At 42.0% G+C, this 15,124-nt stretch overlaps 1 protein-coding gene across 2 annotated transcripts in view; it reads left to right on the top strand.

Annotated features, from left to right (window-relative positions):
* The window catches only part of LOC311105098 (ras-related protein Rab-28), a 57,356-nt gene that overhangs the window by 1,201 nt on the left and 41,031 nt on the right, over nucleotides 1–15,124 (top strand). For both annotated transcript variants that reach the window (XM_084147099.1, XM_084147100.1), the window contains exons 2-4: nucleotides 6,921–7,017; nucleotides 10,192–10,280; nucleotides 12,385–12,514. In XM_084147099.1, the coding sequence (XP_084003225.1) occupies nucleotides 6,921–7,017; nucleotides 10,192–10,280; nucleotides 12,385–12,514 (316 nt within the window). The remainder of the gene's footprint in view (nucleotides 1–6,920; nucleotides 7,018–10,191; nucleotides 10,281–12,384; nucleotides 12,515–15,124) is intronic.

Below are 15,124 nucleotides of genomic sequence, written 5' to 3'. Positions count from 1 at the left end.
CACCCGGTGTCAAATCCATTCACTCATTTTTGTATGCCTCTGACATGCGGTAATTATAAAAAGTGGTGTAATAGCCTACAGTTTTCTGGACATTTTACCGGTATGGCGTACCCCCACTATTTATTTAGCCGGGACGCCGGACCGGACCATACCGCCTTACTGTCACCCCTGAATACATCTCAATATATATGCTCCAACCTTCAATTCAGAATTGTTCAGAGGGAGATTGCCAAGATTATCAAACTACTGTTACTGTGTAACAGATCCATAAACTGTTTCGAAGATAGCATAGTGGATTTAAATCTGGCATGAATCCTATTTTGTAAACCTATTAATCGTACCTGACCCTTAATCCAGGTTACGTGTGCTGTTGGAGGGACTTTCTGGAGAGCTTTGGACCGTAGTACTCTGGTTGTCTAATGTTACTTTGTTAGCCAGTGATTACAGGTAGGCCACAAAGGTGTGTGTGTGGACTACACAATAATTCCGTTGCTGTATTGCCTAGTACAAGGTGGCCTAACAGCCTAGCCTACATATAATGATTAAAGCCTCTTCTCACATAATCAATGTTGTAGGTCTAAGTTACAGGGAAATAATATGGGCCTAGGCCTATTTACTCATGCAGGCATAACATTCAATGTAGATAAAATTGTGCCTAGAATCTAAAGCTTGATTGTTCAGTAGGCGAAAAAGTGTAGCCTATATTTTCAAGCGAACCCTTCCTTGCTATACTCAGGAGTGAATGTTCTCATTTGACTCCCTGCTGCACAAGGGATGCTTTAACATGACAGCTCTTGCAGTAATGACCAATTCCTTCATATGAACCAGCAAGGGACAAGTCTCAGTCTGCAGAAATGGGATTGACCTCGCTCCAGATTACACACACCTTTTTAAGACTCAAATGGCATTTATGTATTTCTTAGGCTTAATCTGGAAGCTTATCATTATGTTCTTCTATTACATTTGGAATTGAACCAACTGTGGTATAAGCTTAGTGGGAGGAGGCATGGAGAATTCTGCAGTGATTTAAATGTTCAGGCGGCATCTGAATCGTTGTTAGGCTACTAGCTTGCTGTCAACACTGAGGCCAGTAATAAAACCAGTCACCATTCTGGACACATTTTCTTTAAAACTAGAAACTCATAAACCTCACCTAAAACTTGTAACATTCTATGCATAGGCTTTAGACCCAGCCAAGACTGTTTTGTACCATACATATTTAATGAGTCTTTCATTCATTCTCTTCTTGGTAGATATAGGCCTACATTTTCCAGACCTAGGCTCTGTAGCCTACTTTGCAGAATAGCCTGAATGCAAATGTTCAGTTCAGATTTATTTTTTAGAAAGACATGTATTTCTGGGCAAATATTTTGAGACTGCTTGGTCTGTATGGTCATAATGCAGGTAACCCAAATGTACCAACATTTCTCTTTGTCACAGCACAGACTGTTTGCAGCAAAGAGGTTGTCGTGACCAATGCGGCAGCGGTTCTTCTTCGCTGTGTCTCTGAATCCTCAAATGATTGAGTGTGAATGTACTGCAGTGATTTTAAGTGCTTTTTGGCTTCACTAACCTCTCTTGAAAGACATTCCTCCCCCTCAAAGAGAAACAAAATGAATGGAGCAGTTCCTCTATGTAGGCTCAACGAGAGAAATTAATGTTCCAAGTCTGAAAAATCACTTTTTCTTCAGGCGGACAGAGAACATGCACAACTCGGTTCTCAGTAGATACGCTACATTAATAACCCTCCTCACACTGCTGCCAGGTGTCAGTTCATCACTGTCTCCATGACTTACCCGCTTGTCTGTTTTGGGCAGAAAACAGGACCCCTACCCCCAATCTTTGAATAGGCACCCCCTATTAATGTCAATCTGCTGAGCAAATTGCAAATGGTTCAGTTTTTCTTGGACGCCATCTTGCGGGGTATTTTCACTTGTGGTTGTCCATTCAGAAATATGTGGGGGGGGGGGGGGGGGGTGTAGATGTGTGAAGGCTTGTCCACCAGCTGAGTTAGGAGCTGTCAAGAATATGGACACTCACAGTTTCAGCAGGCCTCACATGGTATTACAGAAGCTAAAGGACTTTTAACTCAACATATTTGTGGTGTTTGTGATTGTAATACCATAGCCTACATGTAGCTAGGCCCCACAATCACCCGACCTCAACCCAATTGAGATGGTTTGGGATGAGTTCGACCGCAGAGTGACAGAAAAGCAGCAAAAACAAAAAGCAGCCAACAAGTGATCAGCATATGTGGGAACTCCTTCAAGACTATTGGAAAAGCATTCCAGGTGAAGCTGGTTGAGAGAATGCCAAGAGTGTGCAAAGCTGTCATCAAGGCAAAGGGTGGCTACTTTGAAGAATCCCAAATATAACATATATTTTGATTTGTTCAACACTTTTTTTGGTTACTACATGATTCCATGTGTGTTATTTCATAGTTTTGATGTCTTCACTATTATTCTACAATGTAGAAAATAGTAAAAATAAAGAAAAACCCTTGAATGAGTAGGTGTGTCCAAACTTTTGACTGGTATTGTATGTTGAAAAAGCCAAAGCTATCTAATGAAAATCTGTCCTATTCAGCCACATGAGAAACAGCTGTCAAGATGACTCCCCTTCAGTGATTCTAGTTGGGATAGATCTTACAATACTACAGCAGAGTTGGAACCTAATGACTGACTGAAATTGGGCATGATTTGATGGCACAAAGACTTGAACTAGCCTATGCTTGACTGTTTTGACTTACAGTGCCTTAAAGTATTCACACCCCTTAACCTTTTCCACATTTTGTTATGTTACAAAGTGGGATTAAAATTGATTTAATTGGTTAACGATCTACACAAATTACTCTGTCAAATGGATTTTTTTTTTTCAATTGGTAAAAAATGATGATAATAATATTGATTTAGATAAGTATTCAACCTCCTGAGTCAATGCATGTTAGAATCACCTTTGGCAGCGATTACAGCTGTGTCTTTCTGGGTAAGCCTCCAACAGCTTTCCACACCTGGATTGTACAACATTTGTCAATTTATTATTTTCAAAATTCCAATTAAAATTGGTTGTTGATCATTGCTAGACAACCATTTTCAGGTCTTGCCTTAGATTTTCAAACAGATTTAATTCAAAACTGTAACTCGGCCACTCAGGAACATTCACTGTCTTCTTGGTAAACGACTCCAAATCAAATTATATTGGTCACATACACGTGTTTAGCAGATGTTATTGTGGGTGTAGTGAAATGCTTTTGCCTCTAGCTCCGACAGTGCAGTAATATCGAACAAGTAATATCTAACAATTTCACAACAAATACCCAATACACACAAATCTAAGTAAGGAATGAATTAAGAATCTATACATATATGGACGAGCGATGTCAGAGTGGCATGGTCTAAGATACCGTAGAATAGTATAGAATACAGTACAGTCATGGTCAAAAGTTTTGAGAATGACACAAATATTAATTTTCACAAAGTCTGCTGCCTCAGTTTTTATGATGGCAATTTGCATATACCCCAGAATGTTGTGAAGAGTGATAAGATTAATTGCAAAGTCCCTCTTTGCCATGAAAATGAACTTAATCCCCAAAAAACATTTCCACTGCATTTCAGCCCTGCCACAAAAGGACCAGCTGACATCATGCCAGTGATTATTTCGTTAACACTGGTGAGAGTGTTGACGAGGACAAGGCTGGAGATCACTCTGTCATGCTGATTGAGTTAGAATAACAGACTGGAAGCTTTAAAAGGAGGGTGGTGCTTGAAATCATTGATCTTCCTCTTAACCATGGTTACCTGCAAGGAAACACATGCCGTAATCATTGCTTTGCACAAAAAGGGCTTCACAGGCAAGGATATTGCTGCTAGTAAGATTGCACCTAAACCAACCATTTATCGGATCATAAGAACTTCAAGGAGAGAGGTTCAATTGTTGTGAAGAAGGCTTCAGGGCACCCAAGAAAGTCCAGCAAGCGCCAGGACCGTCTCCTAAAGTTGATTCAGCTGCAGGATCAGGGCACCACCAGTGCAGAGCTTTCTCAGGAATGGCAGCAGGCAGGTGTGAGTGCGTCTGCACGCGCAGTGAGGCGAAGACTTTTGGAGGATGGCCTGGTGTCAAGAAGGGCAGCGAGGAAGCCACTTCTCTCCAGGAAAATCATCAGGGACAGACTGATATTGTGCAAAAGGTACTGGGATTGGACTGCTGAGGACTGGGGTAAAGTCATTTTCTTTGATGAATCCCCTTTCAGATTGTTTGGGGCATCCGAAAAAAGCTTGTCCGGAGAAGACAAGGTGAGCGCTACCATCAGTCCTGTGTCATGCCAACAGTAAAGCATCCTTAGACCATTCATGTGTGGGGTTGCTTCTCAGCCAAGGGAGTGGGCTCACTCACAATTTTGCCTAAGAACACAGCCATGAATAAAGAATGGTACCAACACATCCTCAGAGAGCAACTTCTCCCAACCATCCAAGAACAGTTTGGTGACGACCAATGCCTTTTCCAGCATGATGGAGCACCTTGCCATAAGGCAAAAGTGATAACTAAGTGGCTCGGAGAACAAAACATCGACATTTTGGGTCCATGGCCAGGAAAGTCCCCAGACCGTAATGCCATTTGAGAACTTGTGGTCAATCCTCAAGAGGCGGGTGGACAAACAAAAACCCACAAATTCTAACAACCTCCAAGCATTGATTATGCAAGAATGGGCTGCCATCAGTCAGGATGTGGCCCAGAAGTTAATTGACAGCATGCCAGGGCAGATTGCAGAGGTCTTGAAAAAGAAGGGACAACAATGCAAATATTGACTCTTTGCATAAACTAAATGTAATTGTCAATAAAAGCCTTTAACCCTTATGGAATGCTTGTAATTATACTTCAGTATACCATAGTAATATCTGACAAAAATATAAAAAAACACTGAAGCAACAAACTTTGTGAAGACCAATACTTGAGTCATTCTCAACTTTTGACCACGACTGTATACAGTGAGAGGGAAAAAAGTATTTGATCCCCTGCTTATTTTGTACGTTTGCCCACTGACAAAGACATGATCAGTCTAAGTTTAATGGTAGGTTTATTTGAACAGTGAGAGACAGAATAACAACAAAAAAATCCAGAAAAACGCATGTCAAAAATGTTATACATTGATTTGCATTTTAATGAGGGAAATAAGTATTTGACCCCTCTGCAAAACATGACTTAGTACTTGGTGGCAAAACCCTTTTTGGCAATCAGAGGTCAGACGTTTCTTGTAGTTGGCCACCAGGTTTGCACACATCTCAGGAGGGATTTTGTTCCACTCGTCTTTGCAGATCTTCTCCAAGTCATTAAGGTTTCGAGGCTGACGTTTGGCAACTTGAACCTTCAGCTCCCTCCACAGATTTTCTATGGGATTAAGGTCTGGGGACTGGCTAGGCCACTCCAGGACCTTAATGTGCTTCTTCTTGAGCTACTCCTTTGTTGCCTTGACCGTGTGTTTTGGGTCATTGTCATGCTGGAATACCCATCCACAACCCATTTTCAATGCCCTGGCTGAGGGAAGGAGGTTCTCACCCAAGATTTGACGGTACATGGCCCCGTCCATCGTCCCTTTGATGCGGTGAAGTTGTCCTGTCCCCTTAGCAGAAAAACATCCCCAAAGCATAATGTTTCTTCCTCCATGTTTGATGGTGGGGATGGTGTTCTTGGGGTCATAGGCAGCATTCCTCCTCCTCCAAACACGGCGAGTTGAGTTGATGCCAAAGAGCTCCATTTTGGTCTCATCTGACCACAACACGTTCACCCAGTTCTCCTCTGAATCATTCAGATGTTCATTGACAAACTTCAGACGGGCATGTATATGTGCTTTCTTGAGCAGGGGGACCTTGCGGGCGCTGCAGGATTTCAGTCCTTCACGGCGTAGTGTGTTACCAATTTGTTTTCTTGGTGACTATGGTCCCAGCTGCCTTGAGATCATTGACAAGATCCTCCCGTGTAGTTCTGGGCTGATTCCTCACCGTTCTCATGATTATTGCAACTCCACGAGGTGAGATATTGCATGGAGCCCCATGCCGAGGGAGATTGACAGTCCTTGTGTGTTTCTTCCATTTGCGAATAATCGCACCAACTGTTGTCACCTTCTCACCAAGCTGCTTGGCGATGGTCTTGTTGCCCATTCCAGCCTTGTGTAGGTCTACAATCTTGTCCCTGACATCCTTGGAGAGCTCTTTGGTCTTGGCCATGGTGGAGAGTTTGGAATCTGATTGATTGCTTCTGTGGACAGGTGTCTTTTTATACAGGTAACGAGCTGAGATTAGGAGCACACTCTTAAAGGGAGTGCTCCTAATATCAGCTTGTTACCTGTATAAAAGACACCTGTGAGCCAGAACTCTTTCTGATTGAGAGGGGGTCAAATACTTATTTCCCTCATTAAAATGCAAATCAATTTATAACGTTTTTTGACATGGATTTTTTTTGTTGTTATTCTGTCTCACTGTTCAAATAAACCTACCATTAAAATTATAGACTGATCATTTCTTTGTCAGTGGGCAAATGTACAAAATCAGCAGGGGATCAAATACTTTTTTCCCTCACTGTAAGTGACATGGCGTTTTGGAGTTCTTGTGGCAGTTAGAGGCTGTAGTTCAGATGCATGACTCGTCTACCCAGACACCTGTTTTATTTTTACAGTCAGGCCAGTTTTGCGAGACAACAGCTTTAGCTTATCCCACACTAATTACAATGGCTAGGATAAACATCTTCCCAATCAGTGTTATCTTTTTTTAAATTGAGAAAAGTCATGGGCCCAGTTCATTTGGAGTTATGGAATGGGCCTAGTTGTCATACAGAACACCACTCCAACACTCAAGCTTGTTCATAAGGCTTGAATTCAATTGGTTTAGTTGTTCGCTTAGCATGATCTTTCTCTCTCTCTGTTTCAGACGTCACTCGCCACCAGGTTTGCGCAGGAGGCCTTTGGGAAACAGTACAAACAAACCATTGGCCTGGATTTCTTTCTGAAGAGAATAACTCTGCCAGGTAAGACACTTTCATCCTTTAGGATTGCTGGCCTGCTCTGTACCACACCACAGATACAGGCATACACTTGCACATGCATGCACACACACGGTAACACGTGCACATACTGAACTTTACCTGTTAAAGGCACATTGATGTAAGATGCTGCAGTGTCTGACTTTAAATCTCTTGAATACTGCTTATGCATATCTAAAAGTATTTAGATATCATTAAAGTAGCCTTAATTAGTTTGCCAATTTTAGTTTGTGCACAATTTTAATTTTTTATTTTCTACACAAAGGAATTTGAATTTCTCAATTTCTTTGCAAATTATAAAAAACGATGTTGTTCCTTCCCTAGCATTTCAGGGTAGAACCAAACAATTTTGTTCCTCAGGTTATCTCAGGACTGAATGTGTCTTTCTTGGTAGCACCACATTGTGGAGAGTCTTCCTGTTCTCAGCCTTATTCATTCTGAAATCTGTTCTCTCTAGAGCAAACACCAGGCTTTTTTCCGTCTATGAAGCCAATGGACAGCTTATGTCCAGAGAGGCGAGCTTTACACATTATGTGGGCACTGTAGAGAGTAAATACATTTTAGCATTTTATATTCCTATCATTGATCCTGGGGTTCAACTGATCTTTGTTCTGCACCACATAAAACATTCATGTTCTTATTTGTTTACTTTCAAACCCACAAAAATAAAGCCTTGGTCTGTATCCCCTTGGATGTGTAAAATAAATGTTTGACTAATGCTATATTTAGACTAAAGCCCTCCGATTTCACTTCCTACCATATGAAATTGGGATTTTCACCATTTGAAATTGCATATTTAAAACGGTGCCAATGCATAAAGCTGTAAAAGTCTGCAAAATAGCTCCATTCTTTTATGACTAATAAGGGTGGATTAAGTACAAAAATAAATATATGATAAGTTGAAAGTGTTACATTCAGTCCTATATTCAGTTTCAGTTGGTAATAGTAGGAGAAAGAAAACATTAAACGTTTTAGTAGAGATCATTTGGCAGACCTTCGTGAAAGTTGGGAAACGCAAGGCTTCAATGAGAAATCCCACAAATGACGCCAATCTTAGGTATTGTGATTCTGGTAAAACTAGTTGAAAAGCATTACTGATATGCAGCATGGCAAGATGGGGCCTATTCCCTAATCCATCTGTATCAATATCATAGATATAATAATAGTAAACGTTGGTTCAACACCAGAGTTGTTAAATGGAACATTTTGTGGGGGATTGGGTGTTGATGACCTGATGAAGAGAAGGGCTGGGTCTGCCGTTTGGTTGGTCCTTCTGAGCTTCGTTAGGATCCCCGCCTTCGACTGGATGTGTTGTGTGGGTTTCTGGGGCTCTATGGGTTTCTCCAAAATGAGGGGGGGGGGGAGTATAGCTTGCGCTGGCTCCTCTCACCATGAAGGCTCGGCTTGTCAAACTTAATGTACATTTTCCAACGCCGGGAAAGGTGATGCGAGGCCGATTTGGCGCACACAACAGCCTCCTCTGTGTGTGCTTTTTATAACAATACCTCTTCCAGATGTCTCGTCCGCTAAATTGGTGGGGGGAGCGATTGACCTGTGATGGATATTAACTTCATAATTTTAGCTAGTCTTGTCAATTCGAATCTTACTGAAGATCACGCAAATTCTCAATGTTCGCTTTTGAAGCAAAATGTTACTGTTTTAATTGTGAATTTATTGGGTTCCACTGAACAGTGCTAATAGCTAGTGAAGAATTCTAAGAACACAAACGGCCTCTAACCACCAAATAAGCAGGAAGACTTTGGGTCTGTCGAGTCAGCTTGAGTCTTTGAAACACACACAATGTTTATGTCCGAGTGCAGAGGATGGGTGGGGATAGCTCACATAGTGTAACACCAAGGGCAGTTATTCATTGCACTCTTCAATGTAGCTTTACAATGACACTGTATAGTCTAGATGTAGTCACTGTGAACACTTGTGCTTCCTTCCTCTGTGAAACCGGGACTTGTGTGGTGGGGGTCGGCTCGTCCAGCCGTGTCCACACTGTACGCTCGGCTCACCATCAGCGCTCTAGGCCAAGGAAGGGCCCTCATCACAACGACAAACTCCTCACTGTCTGGTCCTCCCCTCCTTCTTTTCTCAACCACCCCTTTCATTTTCCAGAGGAATAAAATATTTATTTGGATTTGGTTTTGTACCCAGTCTCTCGCTCTTTCCCTACCTCCCTCCTACATAAATTGGGACAGGAGTTTTCTTTTGCTTCTTATTTTGTTTAATTATCAGTATTTTTCTTAACACCACATATATTTCTCCTCAGTCTCCTCGACTTGGCTGAGAACGGCACAATGCCAACAGCTATTCCAAGGCTAATAAGTGCTAGTTTTTTTGGCCGGGGTATTGAGAATGTTTAAATTACAGGGTAAGCATACCTATTTATCCCCCTGAATCTCTCCGCTGGATATTCTTGGATGTGGAGCGTGTGTGACCTGCCAGAGGCGAGCAGTTAAAAATGAAAGATTAATATCTGATTTATTGTTTCCAATATCTACATGTGTTTCCATCGCATTTAACTCTACCGATAGTTTTGTCACAAAAACTGTTGCGTTAAATAGCAAATGTGCCTACTCTGGTCTTGGCACGTGCGCTCTAGCTAACAGATACAGTGCGGGTAGGCTAGTCTACATGATGAGATTATTATGGTTGAGTGAGAATATTTTTTTGTCAAGCATTGATCATCATGTCCCCAGAATAAGACCCTCAATATTTATTGGAAAGGAGCATCAAACTCATCACCGTGCACTTTCACCACCCTATGAAGTTCATAAACTTATTTTAATCTGTAGCATAATAAACTGCATGGTTTCCCGAGTCATAGTGGGAGGACCACACACCATATCATCATATGACTCCAAATTTACTTCGATATGATGGTTATTATATCAATATTTGCACATAAAGGTGTTTCCATCGCCATTTATCGCATAATTAATTTGACCGACACATAAAGATCCTATCATGTCGAACGAACAAATTTGTCGGCATTTATAAAATTGCACCGACACTTCCTGTTTTCCATCACAGCTGTTGTGATAATTTTTTATACGGTATAACTTAACTCGCGTAAAAACTGTGGATGGAAACGTTAATAAAGTCCTTTCATAATTTACTGATTTTAAGTTTCAAAATGTTCTCTTCCCTCAGGCAACTTGAATGTTACTTTGCAAGTGTGGGATATTGGAGGTCAAACGATCGGAGGGAAAATGCTGGATAAATATGTCTACGGGGCTCAGGTACTATAACACACACACACACACACACACACACACACACACACACACGTTTGTTTTACTATCCCTGCGGGGACCAAACAATTGATTCCCATTCAAAATCCTATTTCCCTTAACCTAATACTAACCTTAACCCCTAAACATAACCCTAAACCTAACCCCTAAGCCACAAATAGCCTTTTTCCTTGTGGGGACCGGCGAAATATCCCCACTTGTCTGGAATTTCCTTGTTTAACTATCCTTGTGATGACTTCCGGTCCCCACAAGGATAGTAAAACCAAAAGAACACACACACACTCAATAAACGCTGAGGTGGTCCGTCGTTCTTCATGTTAGAGCTCTGAACTTTTTAACTGTTATCATTTACAATGTAATAGGGTTTTCCTATTTGGCTTGGGTAATTAATACGCCTTTATGATAATATTAGTGCAACAGGACCCTGCGCAGACTGCAGCCAAGTTTTACTTCTTAGCTGGTCATACGGATTACATTTATGTATAGTATGAAGGGGAGTGAGAAATATCTTTCTCTCTCCTCGCTCCCTTCCCCTGCTGTTTCTCACTCTAATTTCATTATTTATGAGCAAAATAAGTTAGTGTTCGTGTTGACACTGCAATAACAAGTGGGTGGGAGTATTTTATTTGTGCGTTTGCCGCACTCCACTAGACAACATCCATAAATGGTTGTTGCTATATAGGCTACCATTATCTGTCACCCACAGCAACAGTCTACGCTCTCAAAGCTGCACTTACATTTTAGTCATTTAGTAGACGCTCTTATCCAGAGCGACGTACAGTTAGTGAGTGCATACATTTTTCATACTGGCCCCCCGTGGGAATCGAACCCACAACCCTGGCGTTGCAAGCGCCATGCTCTACCAACTGAAACTACACGGGAGGCTCAGTTGTACTTGTTTGAAGAGGTATAGATATAGCTATAGGTCTGGTCTAGCTGAAGAGCATGGGGCCTGTATGGGATGTAGAGAATAAGACAGAGACAACACTTGGCTGTTATGTGTAGGTCGGTCATGTCTGTCTCTGTACTGTAATACCTCCTCAGCCGCCCCACTCACTCACACAAAAACAAGGTGTCGTCCATCAATGCCACACTAGAAAACTTTGCTCCTCGGGTTTCTCACAAGCTCTTTATGGGGCTTTCACGACCATTGTTCTACGCGCCACGGGCGATAATCAATCATACACATTGGGAGCACCGCACTGTAATTGTAACTGACGCAAACTGTCGTCACCGGCCTTCTGTGTTGTGACATTGCGTGTCCTGGGCCAGACGCATCCTGAAGAATAAAAGAGCTGTATTCTGTTTCATAATGAGGCAATCAAAGTCGAGGTAGTCTATTTATTCTGACTCCTTTTCATATTCTATAGTCTTTTGGATTGGTAAAGAGCAGACTTATGACACAATTTTGGCACTTGAGGCTTTTGTACACTGAAGTGTTTCATTTTTGTTTACATAAAAAAATGGTACAGCAGCCAGCTTTAACGGCCTCTTTATTCCGACGGACACCTTTTTGTGCTTTGCCATACGACTGATTCCGGTTTTACACCTGACAATACCTTCGGATAAGACAAAGGGAGAGCGGTGAGGCCTGTCTGTTAACTCCCTCACGTTTGCGCTTTTCTACGCAACTGCTTCCGCCTTTGTACTTATGCTGACAATACTTACACTAAGTATTTCGACGAAGGGAGGGAGAGGAGACCTTACTTTTATTTGTAAGCCCAGACACCTTTTGTGACACAGAGATAACCCAACCTCACCCCTATCCTGCCTTCCTATGTGTGTTTGGCTGGGTGGACAAATCTCTGTGGTCCCCCTCGCCTCGATGCCCGCAGACAGACCGATTTATAGCATAGACGTAGTGGCTCAGCTGTATGTTCTTAGCATGTCTCTCTGCCAACTCCTTGGGGACTGTGTTTGTGTGTGTGGAGGAGCAATTGACTTCTCTCAGACACTAGTGCCACCTACTGCTCACTTTCCCACATTCGACCTATCTGGCATGATTGTTCTCATCTTATGTCAAATGTAATTCATTTTGTAATGTTGTGATTAGGCTACACCATTTTAGACTTTCTGTGGTATTGTTTTTCAGGGCGTTCTTCTAGTGTACGACATTACAAACTACCAGAGCTTTGAGAATCTGGAGGACTGGTACGGCATGGTCAAGAAGGCCAATGAAGAGTCAGACGTCCAGCCGGTGGTCTCACTGGTGGGAAACAAAAGTGAGTATTTAAAACACATCTCTCTGACACACACACACACACACTAGTTATATTCCTTTCTTCTGCTCATAGGCCACACACCTACGTACCATAAGAGACTAAAGCAGACGAGTCAACCATAATGTATAAACGCAGAGAGCTGTGAAGAGAATGCGATTTACAATGCAGTAAAGATAAATCACTAGTTTCTCTGCTGGCTAAATGTTTTATTCACGCTTTTATACACTGCAGTCTTTTATACACTGCATGTATTTGCAGTACAGCACAACCATATTACTGTATCCAGCTCTATTTTGCTAGACACTGGAAATTGATTTGTCTATTGGGGCTGTTGATTATTCACTTCCTGTTCTGTCTCGACTCCTCGTGTGTGTGTGTGTGTAAGATAGCTAGGTGAGGAAAAATGTACTTACTACGACTAGAGAACGACCAATAATCGGCAGAGCCAATGTATTGGGGCGATATTGTCAATCGGCCCTTCTCTATCGGCTTTACCGATAGCCGCAGTTTTGCTATGTAAAGGGACTATGTCAAACGCCACTCACCGCCTGAGCCACGAGCACTGCACAATGCCGAAGAATGTCTAGCTGGGAAAATCAGCAGCAAGCTAGCTCATTCTCCAACCGAAAAGTACAGTATTGAGAAACGGATGAATTGACACATTAACCAAAATCAAACTCCTGTAACAACAAAAATGTGTTTAGTTAATTCACTAATAATAAGGCTTGTGTCGACATGTCAGGACATGCATGCAATAAGCAAGCTAGCTAGCTATGTGACATGTTAGCAAGGATTATGATAATTAGCTAACTCTTTCATCTGTGGTGTTAGCTAGGTAGCTATAATAGCTACTATGCTAGCTACAGTGGGGAAAAAAAGTATTTAGTCAGCCACCAATTGTGCAAGTTCTCCCACTTAAAAAGATGAGGCCTGTAATTTTCATCATAGGTACACGTCAACTATGACAGACAAAATGAGAAAAAAAAATCCAGAAAATCACATTGTAGGATTTTTTTATGAATTTATTAGCAAATTATGGTGGAAAATAAGTATTTGGTCAATAACAAAAGTTTCTCAATACTTTGTTATATACCCTTTGTTGGCAATGACACAGGTCAAACGTTTTCTGTAAGTCTTCACAAGGTTTTCACACACTGTTGCTGGTATTTTGGCCCATTCCTCCATGCAGATCTCTAGAGCAGTGATGTTTTGGGGCTGTCGCTGGGCAACACGGACTTTCAACTCCCTCCAAAGATTTTCTATGGGGTTGAGATCTGGAGACTGGCTAGGCCACTCCAGGACCTTGAAATGCTTCTTACGAAGCCACTCCTTTGTTGCCCGGGCGGTGTATTTTGGATCATTGTCATGCTGAAAGACCCAGCCACGTTTCATCTTCAATGTCCTTGCTGATGGAAAGAGGTTTTCACTCAAAATCTCACGATACATGGCCCCATTCATTCTTTCCTTTACACGGATCAGTCGTCCTGGTCCCTTTGCAGAAAAACAGCCCCAAAGCATGATGTTTCCACCCCCATGCTTCACAGTAGGTATGGTGTTCTTTGGATGCAACTTAGCATTCTTTGGAGGACAAACATGACGAGTTGAGTTTTTACCAAAAAGTTATATTTTGGTTTCATCTGACCATATGACATTCTCCCAATCCTCTTCTGGATCATCCAAATGCACTCTAGCAAACTTCAGACGGGCCTGGACATGTACTGGCTTAAGCAGGGGGACACGTCTCGCACTGCAGGATTTGAGTCCCTGGCGGCGTAGTGTGTTACTGATGGTAGGCTTTGTTACTTTGGTCCTAGCTCTCTGCAGGTCATTCACTAGGTCCCCCCGTGTGGTTCTGGGATTTTTGCTCACCGTTCTTGTGATCCTTTTGACCCCACGGGGTGAGATCTTGCGTGGAGCCCCAGATCGAGGCTGATTATCAGTGGTCTTGTATGTCTTCCATTTCCTAATAATTGCTCCCACAGTTGATTTCTTCAAACCAAGCTGCTTACCTATTGCAGATTCAGTCTTCCCAGCCTGGTGCAGGTCTACAATTTTGTTTCTGGTGTCCTTTGACAGCTCTTTGGTCTTGGCCATAGTGGAGTTTGGAGTGTGACTGTTTGAGGTTGTGGACAGGTGTCTTTTTATACTGATAACAAGTTCAAACAGGTGCCATTAATACAGGTAACGAGTGGAGGACAGAGGAGCCTCTTAAAGAAGAAGTTACAGGTCTGTGAGAGCCAGAAATCTTGCTTGTTTGTAGGTGACCAAATACTTATTTTCCACCATAATTTGCAAATAAATTCATAAAAAATCCTACAATGTGATTTTCTGGAAATATATTTTTCTCAATTTGTCTGTCATAGTTGACGTGTACCTATGATGAAAACTACAGGCCTCTCTCATCTTTTTAAGTGGGAGAACTTGCACAATTGGTGGCTGACTAAATACTTTTTTCCCCCACTGTATATTAGCTACTATGCTAGCTAGCTGGCTAGGTAAACATGGTGCTAAGGTATCAGATAGGAGTCAATAGCCAATGTAGTTATCTAACATGAGTTGGTTATCATTTTAATCCTGCAGCATTTTCGGAAATGAGCCATCTGACTTGCG

Source organism: Coregonus lavaretus, assembly GCF_964263955.1.
Source record: "Coregonus lavaretus genome assembly, chromosome: 29".
Classification (NCBI taxonomy): domain Eukaryota; kingdom Metazoa; phylum Chordata; class Actinopteri; order Salmoniformes; family Salmonidae; genus Coregonus; species Coregonus lavaretus.
The sequence above is the reverse complement of the archived record's forward strand: the minus strand, read 5'-3'. Positions and strand labels throughout refer to the sequence as shown.